At 41.0% G+C, this 27997-nt stretch overlaps 1 protein-coding gene across 2 annotated transcripts in view; it reads right to left on the reverse strand.

Annotated features, from left to right (window-relative positions):
• Positions 1-27997, reverse strand: part of LGR4 (leucine rich repeat containing G protein-coupled receptor 4) — a 104552-nt gene that overhangs the window by 40041 nt on the left and 36514 nt on the right. Inside the window, exon 2 of one of the 2 annotated variants that reach the window (XM_068988296.1) lies at positions 8145-8216. The exons of the other annotated variant lie outside the window; for it this stretch is intronic. Coding sequence (XP_068844397.1) covers positions 8145-8216 — 72 coding nt within the window. The remainder of the gene's footprint in view (positions 1-8144; positions 8217-27997) is intronic. 2 annotated transcript variants of the gene reach the window in all.

Here is a 27997-nt window from a genome sequence, read left to right on the forward strand (position 1 = left end):
GGATGGACCCTACCAACCCAAAGAGGAGAGTGATTGGTTCAAGGACTTGCCCATGGGACAGGTCTGGCCAACTAAAGTCCTCTGGGGATTTTGCTGCTAAAAGCAAAAAGGAAGATTTTACATGCTCATCTTAGATATCAAGATGCAAAGACTTATGTGGGGCTGTTGAAGGTTATTTTACCCATTATATGGAGACAGGCTAAATACCACAGGAAAGAACAAAATCTAAAAACACTAACACAGACACGACTGAAGCTGAGATATGGAAAGCATGAGAAAACTCACGACTGTGAAACCCCAAGATCCAGGACCATCTGAAGCCAACTCCATCGCTAGACTTCCTAGATCAACCTGAAACAATAAATCCTCTATGATACCTCAGCTGATGTTCTGTCTCTTACACCCTGTGGACTCCTGTCAGGTAACAGACATATTTCAAACACCATCTTCTCTCTCCAAATCAGAAACTACCTACTAGCAGTCCCCAAACGCCTGCTTTAAGATGAACTTCTTTACCCCAAAGGCACTCTCACAACCCTCAGTAGAGAGGGCTCTTAAAAAAAAAAAAATGAACTGCAAGGCCTTTTGTTATGATCTGGCTGTAGGCACCTTTCTCCAGCATGTCAATGTTGATCCTTCATTCTTGTGAAAAGCCTCCCCTCCCACAGCTCCCAGAGCATGGTTCTGCCCTAGTTATCCTGCTCCTCTGGCACTTGGTCTTCTTCCCACACCCTGATTCAAGTGTTTCCCAATGAGTTGTCTTTGGCCCTCTTCCCTTTCCTTCTGCCCTCTCTCCTTTGGCAAGCTCTTTCTACCTAATGTTTCCAGTAATCCCCTCAAAATAAAAGACTCTAAAATCTATACCCATGAAACTCCATTCTAGAATCCCTCATCCATCCATCTCAAGTCTTGACTTCACATCTATATTTCCAGGTGTCCCTATGCCTCTCTCACCTAAAATCAAGCTGTATATTCAGAATTGCACGTACTATCTTCTCTTCTGGACCAATTTCTCTTACTGCATGGTCTTTAGTTTTGTCAAAATACCACCAAACTCCTGGTAATCTACAAGTGAAGTGCTGGAATGGACTTCCCTGGTGGTCCAGTGGTGAAGACTCCATGCTCCCCAATGCAGGGGGCGGGGTTCGATCCCTAGTCGGGGAACTAGATCCCACAAGCCTCAACTAAGAGCTCAACTGCTGCAACTAAAGATCCCACATGCTGCAACTACAAACATAAATAAATAAAATAAAAGTGAAGTGTTATTGACAACAACCCCTGCCATCCCAGTTGAGACATCCTCTTGAGTCTATTTGCATAACACCTTAGGCCAAGTTCCCTCTTCCCTCTTACTATCTTTCATCTACCTGAGTTCAGAGTCTCATAGTTCTCACCTGGACTACTGCCATTATCATCTTCATCTGTTTCCCTGCACTCACTCAGTCCCAAGCATCCTACTCTGTGCTATGAGATTACATTGATATGATGGAAGGTCACGTCTGATCAAGTCATTTCCTAGCTCAAAATTCCATAGCCACACAACACCTGACCCTCCTCCACAAGTCTGCCAAGAAATGTCCTCAGCTTGGCCTTCGACTCCTTTCAAGGTTTCCTTCCCAGAATATCCTTTCAGAAATCCTTTCTAAAATCAAACCAACAGAAATCCCTTCTGAAATCAAACCAAACCAAGCACTCCTTCTTTCTGTCCCAGTTTACTTCCACATCTTTGCTCATCCTCCTTTTTCCACATCTCCTCATGAATAACTCTGCCATCCCTTGAGGCTCTCTCTAGAAATGCCAAGTCTTTGATGAGGCCTTCCTTAATCTTTTTTGCTAGAAGTTATTTCCCTTCCTTTCTCCTTTGAACTCCGGTAACTTTACTACACCATTCATCTCTCTTGAAGGCAAGAACCTCAGTTGACTTCAATAATGCACACAGCGCTTTACCTAACACAAGTCTGATGACTCAATGAATTGTCTAATGAAGTCTTTCCTTGTCCTTTTTTTCACATCTACACTGTCAGATGTGGGATTGAAATCAGACCCATTACTAACAGGCTATGTGACCTTGGCAAATCAACCTCAAGAAAAATTCAGCTTCCTCATCACCAAAATGGGAATACATATAGCCCACAGAGTTTTATGAATTCAAACAAAACAATCCTTGCTCTAGGAGGACCTGTCTGGTACACAGAAGGTCCAATAAGTACAGGATCCCTCTCATTTCTCTTCTCACCATTATAACCGAATCTGAGAGGTCCCCACATTACACACAGGGAAGCGTATGACTCGGAGAGCACCCATACGCCTCTGTGAGATGACTACGTAGTTTCTAATAGCAAATGTAGGGATCTTCACTACCAACTCATCCTACCAAGGCACTATCAAGTGGAACAAGAGAATTCCAAGAAAATATTTTTGAACTGTCAAATATCACAGTCAAATTTATCAAAAATCACAGGGGGAAATTATTGCAGTTGAAAAAGCTTATCTGAGAAGCCTTCATCAAGGGAGTAAATGTTAAGTGAGTCAAATGTTAGTTTGGAAGCAAAGGAAATTCCTTGTAAATACTGGAAGAGAACAGAGTGTGCTACTTTCTAGAGCTCTAGACAACCCAGTAAGGCTATTTGAGACTACTTCTGCATCTCAGATACAAAAGGTGATAGGACATAGTGGACATGGTGTTGAACTAGGTAGGTCTAATTCTGGCTCAGATGCATACTAACTGTAGCAGTTGGAACATGTCACTCATCTACTGTTGAGCCTTGATAATCTCATCTATAAAATGGTATGGCTAGACCAGAAAACCTCATTCTAGGAAGATCTCTTTGTTAAAAATTTTCTGTTCAATGACCTTACTAAGGAATATGTTAGGCAGCCACCATCTTTGACAGTTAGCTTGGGACATACTTAGCATTATAGATCAGAGTAAATAGGTGTCCTCTTAAGCTTCTTTCCAATCCTATGCCTCTTGAGACAGTATCACAGCTTAGAAATTAAGATGAAATACTTGAATCAGATCGACATGAATTCAGATCCTGGCTCTGATATTAACTAATGACCTAGTGAGTTTTTCACCTCTCTAAAGCCTCCTTGTCCACATCTATAAATTAGCATGATGATATATAAGAATCACGTGAGCAGTAAACCAGATTATATGCTCTAAGTTTCTTAGTATGTAATAAACTCTCAATAAATTTTGGCTGCCATTATTATTGCTTTTGAACCCTAAAATAACTTCCTTTTGCCAGGCTTGACCAATTTTAATTATATACAGTAACTCAATTAGAGACCATAAAACTTAACTTTAGAAAATCAAAATGGATTACTAAGACACAGCAACCAGGTGCAAATTGTGGTTCTAAATGTATCCTGAACCAGAATTCTACTTTCTTTTTTTTTTGCTAAATAATATTACTGACCAAATAATACATAGGAATCTAGTTTTCTGTTTGACAACTGCACTGCAATTATTTAAACAAATATCCTTGTGTGTTTGGAATAAACAATGCACTATTTAGAAGTAGAGGAGAATTCAATGATTGCAACTTACTTTCTTTTTATTTTTTTAACTTTTATTGTGACATTTATTTATTTTATTTTTTTCTCAACTTTTTTTTAATTTTTATTTTTACTTTATTTTACTTTACAATACTGTATTGGTTTGCAACTTACTTTCAAATGGTTCTGAAAAAAATGTACACACATTTTATATTGTCTGCATGTACGTTTGTGTGTGTGTGTGTTCAACTATTGGCTAAATTAAAATATTTACAACTTTTAATGTTAACCCACTCTTTATTTTCCTGTTCAAATTACTTACTAGTTTTCTTCTGTAATGTCTCTACTAGGAATTAATTGTCCTACAGACCCACCTGCCCAAAAAAACAAGTACTCAGAGACCTAATTTTCACTTTAGCATTGTAAAGAGTTCCAAAGTCAAAGTACATTTTGAAACAGATAGAACTAGCCTAGTCTTATAGCATGTATTAAACAATAACTGTACAAGTGCCAAAGCTGGCAATAGTTTCCACTGCTGTTGCAACATCTACGCTCATAGTAACATTCACGGATTTCTCAGTGGGAGCCTATGGAAAAGCAGTTGGATATTCCTTCTCCTGTTTCTAATTAAATCAATTTCACAACTCCACATTTCAGCCATTCCCTAAATGGCTACCAATGCCCCGACAGGTCTCAAGGACAGCCAAAATACTATGGCAGCAACGTGTAGTATGGGGACTTCCCTGGTGGCTCAGAAGTAAAGAATCCATCTGCTAATGCAGGAGACCCAAGAGACCCAGGTTCGATCCCTGGGTTGGGAAGATCCCCTGGAGTAGGAAATGGCAACCGGCTTCAGTATTCTTGCCTGAAGAATTACATGGACAGAGGAGCCTGGTGGGTACAGTTCATGGGGTCACAAAGAGTCAGATATGATGGAGTGACTGAGCACGCAGCATCACATCAGACACCAACTTTGTGGATGCTAACTTAATATTTTCCCAAAATTCTGCCTTTTCTTTCATATCACTAACAGGAATCTATATGGGCCCATTCCAACTCCCATCTCCAAGCTAAACAACCTCTCCCCCAAATACTTCAAGAAAGACAGCAATGTTTAATAGGATTAGTGAAATTTACATTACTCATGCAAATGTAGCACTTCATGGTCACAAAGCACTTTTACATAAATAATTCCCTCTTCCCTCTACAATACTACTGTGAAGAGTCCCATTTTAAAGAGTAGGAAATTGAGATGTGGAAATCAATAGACTGTCTCAAGACTACACATTTTATGTATTGAATTTAGGGTTAGATCCTATGTTTTTGGATCCCAAGAGAAACAGAGGCGAGGGGGAAACAAATCAGTGAATGGCATCTAGTCATTCAGGGAAAAAAAATCCTAGTCTCCTCCCTATCGCTTACCCTCATACCCAATTCAGCTCCTTCAGGATAAAGTCTAAACTCCTTAGCTTAAAAAGTCCCTTGGTGATCTGGCCTCATCTCCTCACATTTCTCTACCTTTCACTATTTCACATTTTTCTATTTCAGTTGCAATAACCATCATCTTGTGTCCTAACACTTCTGAAATGTCTACCTCCATGCCTTTGCACATGCTATAAGGTTCTTCCTGGAGCACCCTTCCTACCCATCCTCACCTAGCTAATTCTCATGTGTCCTTCAAGACTCAGCTGAAGCTATTCTGGAAAGCCTTTCCCAAATCCTCCAGTCTCAATAAACAGGTGACTTCAGGCTTCCGCTGACCCTGCACACACTGGGACAATCTTCACCGCGCCATACCAAGTGTTAGCTCCGCCTCTTCCTCTGGACCCCTGTTGTCCAAATGAACTTTCTGCAATGACGAAAACTGTCTACACCTGCACTGCCCATCACAAGAGTCACTAGCCACAGGTGGTTACTGAGTACTTGAAAGATGGCTAGCTCCACTAAAAACTGAGCATTTATTTTAGTTTTAATTATTGTAAGTCTAGATTTAAACAACCATCTGTGGCTACTGGCTATGGGACTGGACAGACTGTCAACTCCAAGGACAAAGACCACACTTAACTTGTCTTGGTGTCTTTGACACCCATCATAGGACCCAGCACAGAGCACGATTTAGTGTTTGTCAAAAGAACAAGTGAATGCGTAAACATCTATAAACACTTCTTAAGTTGGGAACTGATTCCACCCAATACTCCCAGCATTCCGGATTATCATATAAAATTCAGCCAAACCAGTCACATCATGTAAAGCACACTTCATTAACTATTGTGGAAAAAAAAAAAAAAAAGCCCTCAGTAAATCACTCATTTCTGTTCCGGGCACTTCAGCTTCACAATCACTCTTAAATGACTTCCAGATGACTTTTGGACAAAGGGTGATGCTGTTTCTGAAATATTACAATACTCCTGGCAGCATCATTTTGGAATGTCAAACTCTGCTACGGTGTTTTGTAAAGAAAAAAAAAACGGGCTTTTTTACCCTGATTCTATTAACATGGAAAAGAAATTCCCTCAAATGCCTGTAAGTATACCCAGCATATGAAAGACTATTCTGAAGGACTCTTTAAAATTAACCATCAGTGCTCCTGACCAAATTCATTTCTGAAATCCCATACAGTATTTACAGGAGCTGTACGGACTTCACAGGACGGGCTTTCTTGCTGCCATAAGCAGAATGTGAAGCGAACAAAATCTTGCTGCAAACGACTAGCAATCAAATCCAATTTGGTTCCAATTAAAACTCTCAGTTGACAGAATTTGTGAGCTTGATGTATGCTTGGTCATTTGAGAGTTTTACGAAATCCAAGATGCGAACTTTACAAAGCAGAGATTAGCCAGGGAGGACTCCATATCCAGGCGCTCACCGCCAATCCCTCCAAGGGGGCTGGCTGACAGTCAAAGGCATTGACAATGTGGTGTGCACACATGGTTCACCAGAACAAGGAGGGCGTCTCCATTTCCTGCCCAGTGCGTCTCATATCTCTGGGGGTGACCCAACAGCTGAACCCATGCTCATGAATGGCCTTTCACTGTGTGATTACTTCTGTAAAGGGAGACTAATCCTAAAGGCTGAAACTTTATGTGAAATGAAAAGAAATAGGTGAGACATCTTTGAGCTTGATTGGGAGGGTGGGAACTGGGGGGCTTCAAATACACAGCTCACTGCTTTTTCATTCAATGTAAATGTCTAATTAAAAACAAAGAGCTATTTCTTACAAAAGAATTAATTTCACTCAAGGGAAAAAAAAAACAAACAGGCAAAAATCAAGTAAAACATACATTGAAACCTTGTAATCCATGACAATTGGTATACAAGCTGCTGCTCCCCGCACCACCCCCACCTTAAGCACTTTTAAAACGATGAAATAAATAACAGCCAGCATTTACATTACACTCACCCTGCTTCATGCACTGTCCTAAGTATTTAACATCTATTTTAATTCATTCTGTCTTATCTGCACCTTATAGACAAAGAAACTGAATCGAGGGAGGTTAAATAACTTGACCCAGTTCACAAGCTTGGAAGTGGCAAACAATCTCTGTCCAACTTTTGCTGTGGGAACATTACGTTCAATTAAGTAGTGTGGGAAGAAAAACTTAACTTTACTAAATCCTTAACTGCTGTTTCAACAGTGTCAGAAACTGGGAGCACAACCTGCTTGTCTTATTTTCGATTCTGATTCCCCATGTGCAGGGAGGGGCCGACCTAAGATAGGAGAGACAGTCACTGACTTGGATCTAAAACTCAACAGCTGGCTGTAGGGCACAATCTGTAATATGAATTTAGATTCCTTCAGGGCTATAGCTCTTTGATGTTCTTACCATCAAACTGTCACCTTCTTGCCTCTACATATTACATAATCCATTAGCTTAGCTGTTTTTAAAGCCCTCCATTTAACTCAAGTCAACTATGACTTTATTTTATTTTTCATCTGAATTCTTAAAAGCTACTGATCGTTGCCAATTCCTATACAATCTAAAAGTGCTTATTTTGATGGTGAACTTTAAATAGTGTGGAGAGAAAAACAAAATGGAGGTTACAGGTGGAAAGAACTTCTCCCCCATGTAAGCTGTTAAATTGGAAATGAGAGATGACACTGCCAAGTTCAGAAACAAGCTTAACGTTAAAGGTGTTCTCAGAGACGCAAAGGATGTTCCATGTTTTCGCCCCACTTCCAAAGACCACCTGCCCATAGCCGAGGAAAGTTTTCTGCTGGGTTACATTGAGGTCATCTGCTGCGTCGTGACCCTGAAATGCGGTGGATTATTCTTTACGGGCCTGTTGCCCACACAGCAACTCCTGTGGCAATCATAGTAATTACACAGCAGCCTTGTTATCTTGGGATAGCGCTGTAATTAACCTGTGTCACTGCCTCATTCGTGGTCATAACAACTGCAGCAAAAAAGTCCCATGGAAGTAGCATTTTTCATCCTGACTTTCAAAAATAACTTCAGTGATCACACTTCTTAAAAACTCAAGTCTGTTTCCCCCAAAACACATGGTTTCCACTATACGGAGGCCAGTGAACCCAGTTCTCTGAGTGTCCCCTGAGAAACAGTAGACAATCTCTGTTGTGAGAATTTCCAAAGAGAAAAGGAGAAATACTCAAACAAACAAACAGTTCTCAAAAGAATACTTACAACTCCTCTAGAAAAGGGAAGTTCTTAAATGCATCTTCTGGTAACTGAGTAATGTTATTCATGCTGATATCCCTGGAAAACATAAAGTTAAGAAGATTGTTAATTATATTATACTTAAAGCACTTAATTCAACAGAAAAATAATTGGGTGATAAAAGTTTGTAAAGAGGCAAGAAAAGTGAGCATAGAAGACAGACACAGGAATAGTCACAATTTAGCTTCGGAATGCAATGTTAATAAAACAGAAAAGCTCAATGTTTTATTAAAAATTATATCCCATCATTTATGCTATATCCAGATCCTGGGGTTTTGCCCTTTACTTAAAGGAAAAAAAAAATGTCTCCAACTACCTACAATGAGTGAGCTGGTGTGGCCTTTCAGGGCTCTGGTATTCAATGTACTGTGTACCTGACAAAAATAAACAAACGAATACCCAGAACTTGATAAAAGAGATCTACAGGTACGGTGGCTTCTTAATCCACTGTCAGGGATAATAAAACAGGTCCTAACTGTACCCCAGTCATATTTTCTGCAAAACCTATAAAAGTCCTCCAGGTAATAGTTGTAAGTAGATTTCATTTTTAGCCTATGAATAGATGCAGGCTGCAAACAAGTGCATACATGAGAGGTATGTGGTCCACTTCCAGTTTTCCCTTAAAGAGACAGCAGCAAGGAGGGTACCCACTCGACAATATAACTCAGCAATTAACTAGTTCAAGCAGCTGATAAAAACCACTTTATTAACCATTTTCTTCTTCTCTGACAGCTGTCTTTTGGACTGGCTTTCTCCTTCCACACTCTGTTTGATCTGGACAGTGTGATACGCAGGTGAAGGCAGCCTCACCAGGGGCAGTCCCTGCAGGTTCTGGGTTGCCCGCCTCACCCAGGTGCCCCTGCTTCTTTTGTTGCTGCTGCTGCTGCTTTGTCGCTAAGTCCTGTCTGACTCTTTTGCAACCCCATGGACTGCAGCCCGCCAGGCTCCTCTGTCCATGGGATTCTCCAGGCAAAAATACTGGAGTGGGTTGCCATTTCCTCCTCCAGGGGATCTTCCTGACCCAGGGGTCCATACTGCATCTCCTGCATTGGCAGGTGGATTCTTCACCACTGGGCCACCAAGGAAGCCCGCCCCTGCCTTTTTATCTGCTGTTAAACTCTGTGGTTCAGCCCACAGGTCTCTCCTTTCTATAAAGCACTGTAAAAATTCACACATGTGACTTTCCCATGACTGGATCAGACAAATGGGTCTAAGAAAGTGGAAGAGAAATCAAACACACAGAAACCAGCTGACAATAATACCACTTTCTTTTCCTTACTCTGATCAGGTAACATTTTCCTTTAAAGGACACTGAGTATCAACGTGGGTCAGTCCCTTCTCCCCACCTTCCCTCTCACCAACAGTTAAAAGTGGAATTTGCTTTCCTTCTGACTAGCCTTTTCAAGGCATGTTTGGGAAACGTCTTGGCTTGGGAATAATAATAACAATGCAATAGCAAAAACAGCAGTAGCAGCTGACATGTCGCAAATACCGATCAGGGGATAAGACTGCACGTTGATCTCACTCTATGAAGGGGGAAACTGAGGCTTCCTGGGGCAAAACAACCTCCCTGAGGCCACTAGCAAGTGGTGTAACAGGACATGTGAGCTCCAGAGCCCAAGATCTTAACTCCAAACTTCGAGTCTTTTAAAACATCATTTGGATCCTGCTACTTCGCTCCAGCGGTAGTCAGGACATAAAGCAAATCCTGAGACCACCCAAGGTTAAAAAGAGGCGGGGATGCTGCCCCTAAGACCTTGGCAAGATAATCAGAGGATCTCAGGAAGAGCGCTTCTGCTTGAAAATAATAATAATATTAATAATAATAATAAAACTATAAATAGCTTTAGCTATTGAAGAAACAAAATTCTGAAAATTCTCTGGAGATGAATCCTCTGACCAAAGGGATTCACATGCATTCCAAAGTTGTCTATCATTAAAAACAACTCAAATTCTACTAAAGATAACTTATAAGTAAATAAAATTAATACACTTTTCTAGGAATTATTATTTTTAAATACAGGCCCTGATACTAATTTAGTTAACTATTATTATCCCTGGGGAAGGGGAGGGGGGAGCCTTTCATTTCTCATAAACACTGGAGCAACATACCAGAGAAACAGCACCCCAGTAGGGGTCAGAAGGAATGCTGTTTAATCCTGGGCCTTGGTTTGCTTATCTGTAAAATGGTGGGGGTGGGGAGCTTCACTGATGTACTGGAGTGCTTCCTGGCCTGACATATACTTCCGTGATTCACTTTTTTCGTAGTTTTCATGGAGGTGCTCACCCTTCCTGATGAAAATACATGAGGTTCACAGACCCTGGTGGCTCAGAGGGTAAAGCGTCTGCCTGCAATGCAGGAGACCTGGGTTCGATCCCTGGGTCGGGAAGATCCGCTGGAGAAGGAAATGGCAACCCACTCCAGTACTCTTGCCTGGAGAATCCCATGGATGGAGGAGCCTGGTGGGCTACAGCACACGGGGTGGCAAAGAGTCAGACACGACTTCACTTTCACTTTCACCTGATGGAAAAGGCAGCTTTCTGAAAACTGACCATAAAGCAACATTTAAAGACTCCTGGTTTATCATCAGAAAACAACATTAAAGACTCCTGGTTTGTCATTAGAAAACAACTGAACCACTTCCACTGGAAACACATTTCGGTTCAGTCAGTTCAGTTGCTCAGTTGTGTCCGGCTCTGCTACCCCATGGACCGCAGCACGACAGGCCTCTCGGAGTTTACTCAAACTCACGTGCATTGAGTCGGTGATGCCATCCAACCATCTCATCCTCTGTCACATTTACCTTTAACCAAAACACATTTACCTTTAACCAAAAAAACCATTGTTAAGAATACCACAAAACTTTTAATCACGTGGAAAAGCAAAATAATGAGTAAGCAGTGATTCTGCAAAATATCACACAATTTTGGTGTTCTTTAGTCATTCCAATAACAGGGGAAAGGAGGACAACCGTAATTGACTTCTTTATGAAAGGAGGCACTCCATACCATTTCCTCTAAATTCGCATGTGCGTGTGCTCAGTCATGTCTGGCTCTTTGTGACACATGGATTGCAGTCCACCAGGCTCCTCTGTCCATGGGACTTCCTAGGCAAGAGCAGGTTGCCATTTCCTCCTCCAGAGGATCTTCCCGAACAAGGGATCAAACCCATATCTCCTGCATTGGCAGGTGAATTCTCTTACCCACCTGGGAAGCCCTTCCTCTAAGTTTGGGACACCTGAATTCAGGTGACCATCACAGCAACAGAAAAACTGACTAATTGCCTCAGCAGAAAAAGACACATAATTATAAAAGAATTTATACCACACTCTTCCCTGAATTCCAATTTTGTAAAATGCATACACCTATATAACTCTCTCATTTTTCCCCCCTCAGAGTAACAAGACATAACAGGTAGTTTTGCTGTGAGCTATAAATGCAATTAGTGGGACTCCATATTTACAAACTAATATGTGTTCAACACACTTGGTGAGGTTTTTTTTTTTTTCTCCCAAAGCTTCAGAGTCAGAAGCAACACTTGTTTCCAAACTGATCTGAATTTCACATACTATCTTTTTAGGTGTTTTCCTTCATATTTTCTGGGCCTCATTTACAAAGCATTTGCAAGTAAGGAGAAGAAAAAGAAAAGAAAGGGAGGGGGGACCTGCAAGATGTAATCTCCAGAGACGCTCTGGAAACATGTGGTTACAGAGTATAAGGTGGGTGGGTACTCATTTAAAATAATGAGGGCTAATGGTGATAAACAGCCCACAGACAGCCCCAAAAGTAGATTCCAGACCTGACATCACCAACACCAGCAAGAGAGCTCCAGGCTTCGGATGCTGGGGGTGATGACTTAACTGTAACAATTTACAAATGGAAGCCCTAAGCCAATAATTACAAATATATTGGGCTCATGGGCCTATAAATTACTAAAGTACATAAGTAAAAGAAAACGGTACAGAAAATTTTTAGCTAGAAGATAACACCCCTAGGTCAGTGCTTTGACATTCATGATGAGCAACACAATCTAGCCAGGAACATCTGTAGTTAAACCCAGAGATTTGCAATCCTGGGTTCCTATGAAGAAAATAAGTATAAGGTAGAAAACAAAATAATCTTATGAGGTCAGAGACCACCAACTCAAAAGCCTCCAAAGAGTGATTTCAAGAGAATGCATGGCCTTATTTGGAGCCAACCTGGCATAAATGGAAGGACGCAGGCCTCGAAGATTAAGGCTTTCATATGGATTCACCAGCATTAGCTGTGTGATCTTGGGCAAACCGGTCATCTTTTCTGAGCCCTGGCTTCTTCATTTAGATAAAGAAGGCAGTAATAACTAAGTCCCATAGCATCCTGTGAAGACCAGAAAATGTCAAGTCACATTGCTGTTGCTCAGTCAGTAGTCATGTCCAACCCCATGGACTGTAGCCCACAAGGCTCCTCTGTCTATGGGATTTCCCAGGCAAGAAAACTGCAGTGGGTAGCCATATCCTACTCCAGGGTATCTTCCTGACCCAGGGATCGAACCTGCATCTCCTGCATTGACAGGCAAATTCTTTACCACTGAGCCACCAGGGAAGCCCCATGACAAGTCACGTATAAAAAGTTAAATAAGTAACAGGTGTTATGTCATCATTGTCCATGTTTTACGGCTCCTAGAAGCTGTGTGAATCCACTGGGCTGAGAGCCAGCAGGCCAAGCACCTCACTGCCTTTGGTGGCCTTCTTTCCCAGAAAAGAAACCACTTTTACACAAGGGAAATACTCAATGGTGCAGAAGATCTAGAACCGGGAGTTGTTCCTAACTACAAAACTGGATTCCAAGCTCCAGAATTCCAGGAGTCAAAGATGATGAGATAGAAGAGCTCTTTGAGATCAAAGAATTTTGTTTAAAAAAAAGTAAAACGTTGAGGCCTGGTTGATGACAGAGAAGGAAGGGAGACAGGGAGAGAAGGAGGTAGGAAATTACATCCTCATAGGAAAAGTGTTAGAAATACAGGAAAGATAAGAGCCATTTTCAAATGGCTTTGTGCCAGGAGGACTTTGCACCATAAGTGATGAACCAGGGGACAGAACCCAGAACTTTTACTTAATGTGGGGAAATGCCTGAATGTATGCTTTCTATACATACTGGTTCCATAACAGATTTCTCTATAACTTAGGCCTCTCAAGGTGTACCAACTGGAACAGGGCACACGCATATCAGACCCAGTGTAATATTCCCCAATTTTTACAATAGAGATCAAAAGTGCAAAAGTACATCACCCCACTAGGAAAATAAAGGTGAACCCTCCAATACCAGCAGTCACCGACTTCAAAATTAACACTGAAAGGGTGCAATTGTTTAATTGAAACTGCTAAATCTCCCCAGTGGTTAAACTATCTTTTTTCCACTCATAAAATTCACTAATGCTAAAGTATCTCCTGAGTAGAGAGAAACATCATGTTTCAACAAGGTACCTTTTAAAATCCCTGTAAAATGCTCCCGAAGCGAGCCCAACCTGTTTGCTGATGGCCCAGAGTGTACCACCACGGACTTCGCCACCGCATGCTTGCTGGTCTGGGCCTTTCGCCATGGGGTTATTTAATTTTAAATATACTGTGATTGACCCAATATTATCTAACTTTGAATAAACCCTCCTATTTGTGTTAGATAAAACTGCACTTTTGCTGTAGTAGTAACGTAAATATTACCCAGCCATATGAGAAGTTGATAAATTATATTTAATAAATTACAAACAGCTTCTACAAAACACATCATTCTCTAAACCGTTCCCCAGAAAATGGTGGTGATGTCCTGAAACTCAGCAGACACACGCTGACAATAATAAATAACTAATACTATTCCAACGACTTTTCGAGGGTCTTGTCATCCACCAAAAATTTTCAGGCCCACAGATGTCTACTGTTTGAACAAAAACAAAAAACTAAAACTACACTTGAAAAACGTCCCTGGTGGGACACACTGGAAGGGAACATCTCTCTCACAGAGAAGTGATGTAGACACACACCACGAAGGTTCCAGACAAGGCGCGTGAAGAGTTTAATTCCCTTTTTTCCCCCTCAATATTTGTTTATCTATTCGGCTGTGCCAGGTCTTAGTTGCAGCATGTGCGATCTAGTTCCCTGACCAGGGATTGAACCCATGTCCCACACATTGGGAGTTCAGTCCACTGGACTGCCACTGGGCTACCAGAGCAGTCCCAAGTTTAATTTCTTTTCTGACAGGATTCTGAACCTTTGGGCAAGTGATCTCTTTCATTCACCACTTTTATAACAACAAAGCAATCTATATTCGCTGTTCTTAAAGCACTGAAATACAGAGAAAACCATCAACAATATCAATACTCAGGAATAACCACTGTTCTATTTTATGGGAGACATTACAGGTTCTTTTTCTATGGATGGTATATATTTTCAGCAATATGAAATGCTATCATTCTAAACATGTGTATCTCTTGACTTGTATTCTTCACTTGCAAAATGGAAAAAAAAATTCTCTGAAAGTATCTTTTAAGGAAAGCGTATTTAATATATATCTCGATGCTATTTTTTGGCAGGCCATACATCATAAGAGGGATCGCCTTTGCACCTGGAAATCACTGTGCCAAAAAGAAAAGAGATAAGTCTCTTTTCCAGAGACAAGGAGATACACTGTCACCTATTTAACAACTATGTACAAAGCACCCATATAAATGCAAGGCACTGAGCTAGGGTGGTGAAGTTTTTATATCAAAAGATAGGTTCACAGTTCTCTTACTTTCTTTTAATTAAAATTCATCAGTCTGCTCTATTCTTACCTGGCTATTACTGCTGAAGACATTGTTGCAACATGCAATTAAATTTAACCTTTCTAAATGCATTCTTGCATTTTGGAAGCAATAAGAACAGCTACATAGGTGTAAAGATACTGCTCTCTAATTACACTGCAGAAATGGGGCCAAAATAGAATGGGAGCCATTTTAGTCAGTTTGCTCTGAGATATTTTTTGACCTTACATGTTTTCTCACTGCTAGATGGCATGATGGACACCCTTCTGATGCCGTGTAAAATGTTTCCACTCCAATTTTAGGCAGCAGGATAAATTGGCTCCATACTATCTGGCATCTTCCCGGGTGTTTCAAACACAAAGGCTCAGTGCTTCCCAGCAGAAAGAATCCAAAACGCGATTTCTTGAGCCTTGCAATCCTTAAGAGGTGAGCTGTTACAATAACCATGTGAAAGCGTTAGTTGCTCAGATGTGTTCGACTCTTTGTGACCCCAATGGACTGTAGCCCACAGCTGTTCTGTCCATGAAATTCTCCAGGCAAGATACTGGAGTGGGTTGCCATTCTCTTCTCCAGGGGATCTTCCCAACCCAGGGATTGAACCCAGGTCTTCTCCATTACAGGCAGATTCTTTAGCGTCTGAGCTGCCAGGGCAGCCCAGAACAACCATAACTGACACAAAAATAGATGTTAATTATTGCCAAGAAGAGTTACCATCTTGTAAAGTCATTGTCTAATAAGGTACTTGAATATCCTAGTATACAGTCTTCAAATCTTAAAAAATAATAATAAAAATACAGTAAAAAAGTTTTGGCTATGGAAGATGTAGAGAATGCTGCATTCATCTTATAATCATCTACTTTCATGGATGAAAACCCCTTTTAGCATTCTTAAAGACTTTCAAAGCTCTATTGCCACTGTTAAGAAAATTTAAAAAGACAAAACAAACTGGAAGACAACATTTGCAAAACACATCTGGGATAAAGGATTGTATTTATAACCTGGAAAGAACTCTCAAAAGTCAATAAAAAAATCTGATTTTTCAATGGGCAAAAGGTTTGAATAGGCACTTCACTTATTACACAATGACAAAAGATTACACAAATGGCAAAAAGCACATAAAAAGATGTTCAACATTAGTCATTAGTGAAATGCAAATTAAATCACAATGAGATAGCACTCAGCTATATGAATGGCTAAAATGCAAAATGATGGACAGGGAATCCTGGCATGCTGCAGTCCGTGGGGTCACAAAGAGTCGGACATGACTGAGTAACTGAACTGAACTGAACTGAAAATGCAAAAAAAATAAATTGACAGTAATAAGTGCTGGCAAGGATACAGACAAACTGGAACTCACACACTGTAAGTGGCACAACCATTCTGGAAACAGCATGCCAGTTTCTCATAAAATTAAACACACACTTATGACCATGAACAAGGTATAAATGGATGGGACAGGAGAAAGGTTGACTACAAAGGGAAATGAAAGAACTTTTCTGGCCCAGTGGAAATGGTCTATATCTTGATTTGCATGGTGTGGTTACATGGTTATATACATTTATCAAAACTCTCAGAACTGTATACTAAAAAGTAAAAGTACGTATCCACTCCAGTATTCTTGCCTGGAAAATCCCATGAACGGAGGAGCCTGGTAGGCTTCAGTCTGGGGTCGCCAAGAGTCGGACACGACTGAGCGACTTCACTCACTCAACTCACATATTTTACTATATGTAAATTAAACCTCAAGGCCTGTGTTGGCCTTCACAAATAAGTATATGTATATGACATTATCTCTTCACATTTCTCCCACAGGAAAAATAATTCATCCTGAGGCTAGAAGTCCTCTTTTCCAACCCTGCCCCCAAACCAAACAACATGATGGTTTGGCTTGAGAATCAGGAAACCTACAGGATTTTGTTTTTGATTTGCCTTTTTGGGTGTTGTTTTGGTTGTTTTTACAGCCTCTGCTATCTACCTGGAGGGCACTGGACCAAGCCTCTTCATTCTTTCTTTATTGAGCACCTGTTAGGATTGTGACGGACTGTGTGCTGGGTCCCAGATAGATAAAGACAGGTAAGATTACCCTAAGGGTACTCTGCAATAACAAAGCAATAAATAAATACCATGATCTGCATGGTACAGCAAGGGAAGATGGTCAGCCTAACTGGAGCCAGAGAGAGGCTTCCAGACGCAGGGCTGTGGTATTGAGGTAGAAAGGGCAGATATTCCTTTATAGAGAGCTGCTATTTCAATTTGTGGTCTCACACATAAAGTCAGCACTGTTTTTCAGCAGAGATGCAATTGGCTTTTGAGCAAGATGATTCTTCATTATTCAAGACAGTCTTGCTCACTATACAGTGCTTGGCACCCCTGGTCCTCCAATGCACTAATTAGTGCAACTAAAAACATTCCCCAAATGCTTCCAAACTTCCCCGTAGGAAGCTGGCAGCACAGAGAGGGATCTGAAATCCATTCAGTCGGTGACAAATGGCATTAAAAAAAAGAAATATAAGGAATAGTTGGGCTTTCCTGGTGGCTCAGACAGTAAAGAATCTGCCTGCAATGCAAGAGACCTGGGTTCCATCCCTGGGTCAGGAAGATTCCCTGGAGAAGAGAATGGCAACCCACTACAGTATTCTTGCCTGGAGAACTGCATGGACAGAGGAGCCAAGTGGGGGTCCATGGGGTCTCAAAGAGTCAAGACACGACTGAGCAACTAAGACTTTCAATTTCTCATGGAACAGTTAATCTCAAAGTTAAGCATGTCACACAGACAAAGAATAAATACTATTTCATGACAATTATTTAGATTTCATATATATTTTGGGCTATGGTGTAAAATGTAGTTGTCCCTGGATTCATAGGAAAAAAAAATTGAAAGCCTCTGAATCGATAACTTGTTTGTTTGGGAAGAGGGTGCCTTCTACACAGTTCAGTAGCTCAGTCATGTCTGACTCTTTGCAACCCCATGGACTGCAGCACACCAGGCCTCCTTGTCCATCAACAACTCCCAGAGTTTACTCAAAGTCATGCCCATTGAGTCAGTGATGTCATCCAACCATCTCATCCTCTGCTATTCCCTTCTCCTCCCGTCTTCAATCTTTCCCAGCATCAGGGTCTTTTCCAAGGAGTCAGCTCTTCGCATCAGGTGGCCAAAGTATTGGAGTTTCAGCATCAACAGCAGTCCTTCCAATGAATATTCAGGACTGATTTCCTAGATATCTGGTTCGATCTCCTTGCAGTCCAAGGGACTCTCAAGGGTCTTCTCCAACACCACAGTTCAAAAGCATCAATTCTTCGGCACTCAGCCTTCTTCACAGTCCAACTCTCGCATCTGTACATGACTACTGGAAAAACCATAGCCTTAACTAGATGGATCTTTGTTGGCAAAATAATGTCTCTGCTTTTGAATATGCTGTCTAGGTTGGTCATAACTTTCCTTCCAAGGTGTAAGTATCTTTTAATTTCATGGCAGCAGTCACGATCTGCAGTGATTTTGGAGCCCCCCAAAAGAGTCTGCCATTGTTTCTCCATCTATTTACCATGAAGTGATGGGACCGGATGCCATGATCTTTGTTTTCTGAATGTTGAGCTTTAAGCCAACTTTTTTACTCTCCTCTTTCACTTTCATCAAGAGGTTCTTTAGTTCTTCTTTGCTTCCTGCCATAAGGGTGGTGTCATCTTCATATCTGAGGTTACTGATATTTCTCCCAGAAATCTTGATTCCAGCCTGTGCTTCTTCCAGCCCAGCATTTCTCATGATGTACTCCGCATATAAGTTAAATAAGCAGGGTGACAATATACAGCCTTGACGTACTCCTTTTCCTATTTGGAACCAGTCTATTGTTCCATGTCCAGTTCTAACTGTTGCTTCCTGACCTGCATATAGGTTTCTCAAGAGGCAGGTCAGGTGGTCTGGTATTCCCATCTCCTTCAGAATTTTCCACAGTTTGTTGTGATCCACACAGTCAAAGGCTTTGGCAAAGTCAATAAAGCAGAAATAGATGTTTTTCTGGAACTCTCTTGCTTTTTCCATTACCCAGCGGATGTTGGCAATTTGATCTGTGGTTCCTCTGCCTTTTCTAAAACCGGCTTGAACATTTGGAAGTTCACGGTTCACGTTCTGCTGAAGCCTGGCTTGGAGAATTTTGAGCATTACTTTACTAGTATGTGAGATGAGTGCAATTGTGCAGTAGTTTGAGCATTCTTTGGCATTGCCTTTCTGAGGGATTCGAATGAAAACTGACCTTTCCTAGTCCTGTGGCCACTGTTGAGTTTTCCAAATTTGCTGGCATATTGAGTGCAACACTTTCACAGCATCATTTTTTAGGATTTGAAATAGCTCAACTGGAATTCCATCACCTCCGCTAGCTTTGTTTGGAGACAGTGGGAATATGTTAAATGAGATAAAACTAGAGGGGTCAATAAGATAAAACTATACAGGAATTGAAGTACTAAAGCAGAATGGATATAACTGGCAAAAGAAGCTACCAAGACAAGCAGAAAATACATCCCCAAAGGCCTCTGTGAATGACTTCAAGAAATCACAACTTTATTCCAAAAGCATAGGAAGCTACCAGAGGAAGACTAAACATGTCACGTTTGCTATAGAAAGATCATTCTAGCAGCCATCTACTGCCATGGGACGGAAGGAAGGGAAGTTAGGAAGAAGAAATTCCAGCTCCTCTGGAACTCAGCTTCCTCTACTGTAAAATATCCTGTACTTGCTAACTTCGAAGGTCTTTTCAAAATCTATCATTATGACTTCTACTTCAACATTCCTGCTCCTGCACATTCCATGCATAATTAGTAGAAAATAAGAAACCCTGTGATTCACGTTTTTCCTATATGTGCAGGCTACATTTGCTTATGTTAGCAAGTGTATGTATCAGGACAGACTTAAACATACCCCCTTCAGAATTACAAGGGTTCAGCAATTAAGAAAGACGCATGACTTCATTTCCAAAGGTAATATTTTATGCCGTAATTGTTTATGGTCTCGGTGAAGCAATACAGTCTAGGAGACACTGAAGGGTGTGTTCTTCAAGGAGATGCTAACCCAACAAGGTGGAAGACACAGACAGCAAAACAGCAGTGTGTAAATATCACACTGCAGCGAAAGTCATGTGTCACTTAACATTACACGTCCTCAAAAGAGTAACTTTAAACAATAAAGCCAGTTAGGCTCATTCAATATCTTTTCTAATATTGAAAGAAATTCTGATTGTTTTTGAGGCTGTTTTGCTTTTGTCATTTTAAACACAGCCTGTTTTCAAGTGTGAGATGTGTCCTAAAGAGGAAAATATAAAATGTTCTAAATCTAGAGCAGTGTTTACTAAATGACAAAGAACAGTTGAATACCAAAGACAAAAAGAACATTATTTTCTTTTGTATAGTTTGAATGAGGACCCCTAGCATCTGGCATCACATGGAATAGACAAGGATTAAACTGTAATATTCCTTGTTTTCTTGCTACTTAACGGCCATTCTCAGACATTCTCTGGGTGTCAACAGCTGTTCTGGTAACCCTAACGATGACAAAACAGTGCTCATTACCAGCCAAGACACACAAACAAAATGCTATTTCAATAGTCCATTTAACATCAACAAGAAGCATTGTAAGGACTGTCGTCTGCGCTGATTGGAAACACTCAATTACTTCATCCTAGCAGACAAAATGCACTATTCATAAAGAAATCAATCCCACAGCACTTATTATGGTAAATATTCTAATTAACTAAACGGTTGCTGTTTTATTATGGCTACACTTATTAACACCACTGATAGGAAAACATTACTTCATGGTCCTTGCCTTTAAACATGCACACCCACTCACGAAAACTGTTTAGATGCATATTTTCTAAAACTTCAGCTCACAACCAATTAATGGATGGTGAAATCACTTTAATGGGTCATAGCCAACTTTTTTTTTCAACTGAAATATGAAAGAATAGCAAATAAAACAGAAAAACATCAGAATGCATCAAATGTAATAAAGGTAAGTACTGCCTCAGGAAATTTTGTTTCAGCAGACGTGAGCTTCGGTCTTCCAGATTCATACACATAGTTTAGTTTCAAGTTCACGTATACCGTCCGTGTGATATAGTGAGAACCATCAGTTCAAGAACTGGGCTATTCAAGCCAAATCTTTTTATTCCTCCTGCCAAATGGATTCAAAACTACAGCTGCTTCCCCAGCACCACCAGGTAGAATGGATATAAGTAACCTTTAAAGTAGTACTTTAAGTACGCCCCAGTACCGTCATGCTTTAGTGACAGCAGTTTTCTAAAACAGTAGCAGTTTGAGGGAAGGTCACAATAGGCTACCCTGAACCTTCTTCATTTAAAAAAAAGCGGGGGTGAGGGGGTAGTGGCGAGGAGAGGCTGTTAGTATAGGTAAGTGGCAAAGATTTTTAAAAAATAATAATTCTAATACCAAAATCAGAAAAAAAAAAGTACCTTTAGCCCCACCCCCTGATATCTGGTGGCTCAGACGGTAAAGCGTCTGCCTACAATGCAGGAGACCTGGGTTCAATCCCTGGGTCAGGAAGATCTCCTGGAGAAGGAAATGGCAACCCACTCCAGTATTACTGCCTGGAAAATCCCATGGACAGAGGAACCTGATAGGCTACAGTCCATGGGGTCGCAAAGAGTCCACACGACTGAGCAACTTCACTTTCACTTTCTTTCACTTTTCTGATATCTGGGGAGGTGAGAGGGGCTGCTGATTTGAGTTCAACTATGTGTGGCCAGTGGGTTAATCAATCACACCTATGTAATGGAGCCACCAAAAAAACCCTAAATGAGGAGGTTTGGAAAGCTTCTCAGCTTTTAACATATCCATGTGCAGGGAGGGTCACGTGCCCCAACTCCACGGGGACAGAAGCTTCTGGACTTTTTGGAACTTCATCCTCTGTACCTCTTCATCTGGCTTTTCATTTTAAATCCTTTATAATAAACCAGAGATAATAAAAATAAATGAATTAATTTTAAAAATTAAAAAGGAGAGACATACAGGCACACATTTAAAACATTATATTACACTATTACTTTTCAACTGTTTCAACATAACTGTCAATAAATCAGCTGAGTTCACTAAATTTCTATTTGGTCACCCTGGGCTCTGGGGCTTCCCTGGTGGCTCAGCAGTAAAGAATCCGCCTGCCAGTGCAGAAGACAGGTTCAATCCGCGGGTTCAATCCCTGGGTCAGGAAGACTCCCTGGAGAAGGGGATAGCTACATATTCTAGTGTTCTTGCCTGGAGAATTCCATGGACAGAGGAGCCAGGTGGCCTACAGTCTATAGGGTCGCAAAGAGTCAGATATGACTTAACAACTAAACAACCCCAGCAAACCATACCCTGGGCTCTATCCAGATTTCCAGAAGTAGATAACAGCATGATAAATTTTCACTTATTGTGTATGAGATGTTTATAAATAATCTGACAAAACCATGCTTTACTAATGTAGTGACTTAAAGGTTTAAAACAACAGTAACAAAAAACTACACTCCAGTAAATCCCTTCCAAGGCCCCAAATCCAAGAGGCGCTTCCCAACAAGCACTATATGCACATCCAATAATCAGCCTCGGCAATAGGAGCTTCTATTTCCAAGACACTGAGGCACTGACCTCATTATGTTGAGGCAAGACGAAAATTTCAAACCATGAGGCAGCTTACACCCCAAGGCCAGCTGCCAACGGTCAAGGCCTGAACCCAGGGGCAGATGCTGGGGTTTCACCATCCCTACAATGCTGGTTCTGTGGGGCAATCACTTCCCTTCAAGCCAGGAGGCACGCAATACCCTCCCCCCTGGCCCCGAACCACACACTACATACTCTTTCTTCTCCTCTCTGATGGCCACTTTTTTAAACGGCTTGTAAAATGTATTCTATCCTTAGAGGAATGACTCAAAATTGTAACTGGGATGACTCAATCATTTCTGTTGACTACTAGACAACAGACATTGATGATGACGGTTTACAAAAAGTCATTCAAGATATCCCCTTGGGAATGACTTACAGCTCATTAAAGTCACTACAGAAGAAGCCAGGCAATCAAACCTGAGATGATCCTGGATATTTGAGAGCAACTACTCTCAACTCTGAGGCTTTGTAATACTTCTGGACAGCTTCGTTTTTTACAAGACTTCATATTCTAAAAAGTCTGGGACACAAAGCACTTCACTGTCCTTTTGAATTTTGCAATCATTATGGATAATATGGTCCTCTGTTTTTTTAATCTGGACAGAAAACAATGGGCTACCCTGAAATCTATTTATTAAATAAAAAGAGAGAGACATATACACTAGGAACCCGAAAGCACAATACTCTGTAATGACCTATATGGGAAAAGAATCTAAAGAAGAGTGGATATATGTATATGTATAACTGATTCACTTTGTTGTATACCTGAAACTAACACAAAATTCTAAATCAACTATACTCAAATAAAAATTTAAAAACAAAACAACAAAGGCATGATGAATAGTTAAAAAAAAGTTATTATTTTAGAATGTCTATCTAATAAAATCTCTCAATTCTACAGTTGACTTGATGTGTTATTGAAGCAGTTTTGTTGAAAGTTGAGAAGAATAATATCTTAGAAAATAAATTCCTAGAATGAAGAGGATATTTAATGCCCTTGACCTCCAGGGAAATCAGGCACACACTTCTGATTCATTTGTTCATCAGTGCAGGCGTGCACACACAAACACATACTCTCTCTGCATAAAGAGTTTAACCATAACTGAGGAATGTTTAAGATTAGGAGGTCAATTCAGATACCAATAAGGAGGTTGGCAACACATTCCAGTCTGCCTTGGACAATCCTAGTTTACATCTATCGTTTCAGCATAAGTATTAATAGTGCTCCTTTTCACTTTCATTTGAATCATCATCCATTAACAGCCATAGGTATGAGTGAACAGTGTTGAATGAGTTGCGATGGGAAGAAGTGGAAATCTTGGTTTGGATTGCCTTGGGGAGGGCTTAAATAAAAGGCTAATTCCTCATTTATATAATATTATGAGAAAAATAATAACATGGAAAACATCTCATTGAACATCTGTAGCATTTGTAAATTATCACTTTGATCAATTTTCTGCTCTTCCACTTAGACCTGTGTTTTGCTCACAATGGTATCCCAAATCTTCAGCTCAGTGTGGTCACAGTTTAATGAGTGACACGGCAGACACTACGCTAAATGCTTTATCAGTCGTGTAACAAGTCCTTTCTTAGCATTTCCCAAAAAAGAGAAATGCTTAAGAAGGCTTAATTTCCCACCTATCTAAAGACAGTCAAAGACCTGGCTGCAGGAGAAAAGAAAGGAGGAGGCACATAAAATATCTTCATCCTGACAGCTGACATTTGATCTGCTCCCGGGACAGACACCAAGAGCACATTGCTTATGGACAGCAAAGAGCACTAATGACAGGCTTCCTCCCAAAGGCTACTGCTCTAACCAAGTAATAACCTTACATGCAAACATGTTTGGGGGAAAGCGAGCAAGGCGTTCATTTCAATACAAGTTCCTGGGTTTAAAAATAGTTTGGAAGGAATGATTAAAATTGGATTTCAGTAACTAATTTTTCTTCCTCAAAAATTCAAAATACAGGCTTTGTGCTATAAATAGCATCTCACAGAACCACTGAACTAGAAAGCAGAGTGGTTAAAAGTTTCTCCCAGAAGCCTGACCAAGAGCCCTGTGTTTGAACACAGGTCTGGTGGCTCACCGGCTGTATAACCCTCAGCAAAATCCCTTAATTTCTCTGTGCCTTGGTTTCTTCAAGCGTCAATGGGGATAACACTTCTGACTTTAGAATGTCGCTGTGAAGATTAAAGGATGGAACCTCTAGCCAAGGCCCGGTACAGTTTCCTAGCCCACAGCAGACAAAGAAAGTCAGCCATTATTATTTTTACTATTATCATCATTCCTCATCACCATCTGGTCTAACCATCTCATTTTAATAATGAGGCAACTGAGGCCCAGAGGGGTTAAATTTAATTAATCAAAGAAACCAAGATCAGAACTAAGAAGATAAATCCCAGTTCAGGGTTCCTTTTATTACTCTAAACTGGAAAATATTGCTGTAATATTTTAACAGTATGCTCTGGGACTGGGGAAGATAACTTCCCCAGAAACATATTCAATGGCGCTTAGACTCTAAAGTTAATAGGTAAGAGCTGGTTGAACCCCTTAACTGTAGCTCAACTAATGAGCAAGTGGGACAACCAAAACACTGAAAGAGACAAACCAACGCATGAAAAGTCTCTTCTTATATATTAAGGATGCTAGTCCTTGAAGAAGTCTTAAGTTTGAAACTGAGGCTGGGAATTCCCTGGCGATCCCAGTCGTCAGGGGTCCATGCTTCCAATGCATGAGTTAGATTCCTGGTCAGGGTCCTAAGATCCTACATGCCTTGCTGCATGGTAAGCAGGCAAGCAAAGAAGTATGTAAATAAATAAATAAAATGAAGCCAAACAGTAAAATGAAATTCTGGACACCTTTATGGATTGGTTGATATGTTCAGTTTTATGTAAAGAACCGTTCTTTAAACAAAGAACAGTTTGTTGTTCAGTGTAGCTTTATTGGCTTGCTGGTTAAAACCTTCCCTCTTAACTTGGGGAGAGAGGAAGGAGCTGGATGCAAATTGAGTCAGAAGGTAGGGAGGGCAGGACTTCCTGGACGCTAAAGAAACAGCCTGTATGAAGGACAGAGCTGTTCAGGAAACAGCAAGTACGCTGGCCGGGCTGGGATGCAGAGTTCACAGGTCGGGGCAAACCCAGAAGGATAACACAGGCTCACATTACAGAACACACTGAATGTCCATATAATAAAGAATTTGAGGACAGACACAAGGAGTTATGGAAAACTGTTTAAGGAACATAAAGAAGGCCGTTTTGCAAAGAAATTCTAGTGGATGGGCACAGTGTTTACTATCTCTCCACCTTTACGAGGACCTTGATTGAAATCGCACACTGACACACTGTTGCTGGCCCGTGCTTAATGGGGTCAGGAGCAGCATCGCCATGAAACGGATTGCTATGGATATTCTAGGAATTCGATGAGGTTATGATTCATGAAGCCACACAGTATTCTCCTCATCAGAGCCCTTGGGAAAAAGTTCTCTCTGACCTCCATTCTGAGAACAGCTGCGTTTCTCCTGCACAGCACGTCCTTTCTATCATATAGACAATGTGCAACCACAGAAATGGATTCTCTCTTCCTCTTCCCATCAGCTATTAAGATTCTCTGAGCCAAAACTGTAACCTTCCCTTTCACAGATGTATATACAGTAGATGGGTAGCTTCAGGAATTCCTGTCCTGTCTTCAGTTGGTATTTTCCATTCCTAACTAAGGGGTGGGGGACACATCTTCTAGCCACTTACTTTATATTTTATCTTAAGCATTTTTGCAAAAGCTATTTTGGATTCTTTTTGGAATAAGGAGGCTAACACTAGTATTTTGTGAGCACTCTCTATGTGTCTGGCACTCAGAAGTCAACAAAGGCACAAGCCCATTTGGGTGGTTTTATGAAAGGGTGATCATAGAAGTGAGAAGGTTGAAGGGCAGAGACACAACAGCTCAAGGGCCAGTGAGGAAAAGCAAGAAAAGAGCCCCCTCCGAGGCAGAACCAACAGAATGCAGTGATTAGAGGCTGGGGGAAAGGAAAAGTCAAACCTTGAAGAGGACACTGACATTTTTTCTGTTCACTCATGGATCTGGGAGAAGGGTCCTGCCATCAGTTGGGGACCTAACAGGAGGGTAGTGTGTTGACTCTATCAGGTCGTATGGTGTTCTGTATTGGATGGTAACAAATGCCAGACTAGAACTGAGGCACAATGTCAGGGAGGGGCAAAGACAAGGGAGAATGGAAACCCCAGAGTGGGTGGCACTGCCCAGAGAGGATGAACAGAAATAAAACATGGCTGAGAAACAAGGGTTTAGAAATAACTCAGTGGAGACATGTATATGGCATATGGCTGAGTCCCTTCGCTGTTCACCTGAAACTATCATGACTGTTAATCAGCTATACCCCAATATAAAATAAATAGTTAAAAAAAAAAAAAAGAACTCAACTAGAGGAACAGAAGAAGGAAGGGAATGATCAAGAAGAGAAGGAAAAAGAATCTGAAGGAAAAGCTTCCAAGAGATCAAGTAAATACACTGTCCGATGCTGCTATCAGGAAATAGATTAGCCACAGGATTTGGTAATTAGATCATTTGTCAATAGACTTATCATAGCATAAATCTCATAAATACTAACCATGACTAGAAGTTGTTTGTTTTTTTTTTTTTCCCTAACTTTTGGCTCCAGGAATAGAACAAAGAAAGGGAAAGAATTTCCTAAGGTAACTGGGCAAGATTTAAAAGAGAAAAGGAAAAGAAACACAAGGTTTAGAGAAGGATGTGTGTAAACATGTGAGAAAGAGACCGCCTGAGGTGGAACTGACTGGGCTAGGATGCCGGGAGATGAGGACAGGGGTCCTACAATGTGACTATTCCTCCTGCTGGGATGAAGGGGCAGGAGAGGGAGAAGGGTGGGGTCCCCCAGCAGAGAGCAGGTGGGGCTCCCGGCTGACCATTCTTTGGGGTGCAGCAGCGTAGACAGAGCCCCAGAGTCCATGACGTCCTGGCATCTCTTTCCTCATTCTCTAAGTCCAGAAGTGTTGATTCCAGGCTCACTCTCAAACTGAGCGTACTCCTTTCACTCCTATAGCACCTCACAACTACACTTCTCTTCCCTCATGTGTTTTCCCAGCTCTTTCTCAGCTACAGTAATTAATCCAAATACACCATCACTTAAGTGCCAATCAAAGCTCCATCGAGATCTAAGAAGAACAATAGTCTGCTTATATGCACAGTCTATTAATTTAAATTACCAGTTGAGTCACTACATGCCAACGATTAAGCAATGACACACACACACACACAGATTATACTCCACATGAATATAGCTGCACCAGAGACCTCAGAGGATGAGTTGTCCTAGATAGCCAAGTTTTCCAGATAGCTGAGGGTCTGCCCTTGGGGAGGACAGGGCATTTG

Source organism: Capricornis sumatraensis, chromosome 16 (assembly GCF_032405125.1).
Source record: "Capricornis sumatraensis isolate serow.1 chromosome 16, serow.2, whole genome shotgun sequence".
Lineage (NCBI taxonomy): Eukaryota > Metazoa > Chordata > Mammalia > Artiodactyla > Bovidae > Capricornis > Capricornis sumatraensis.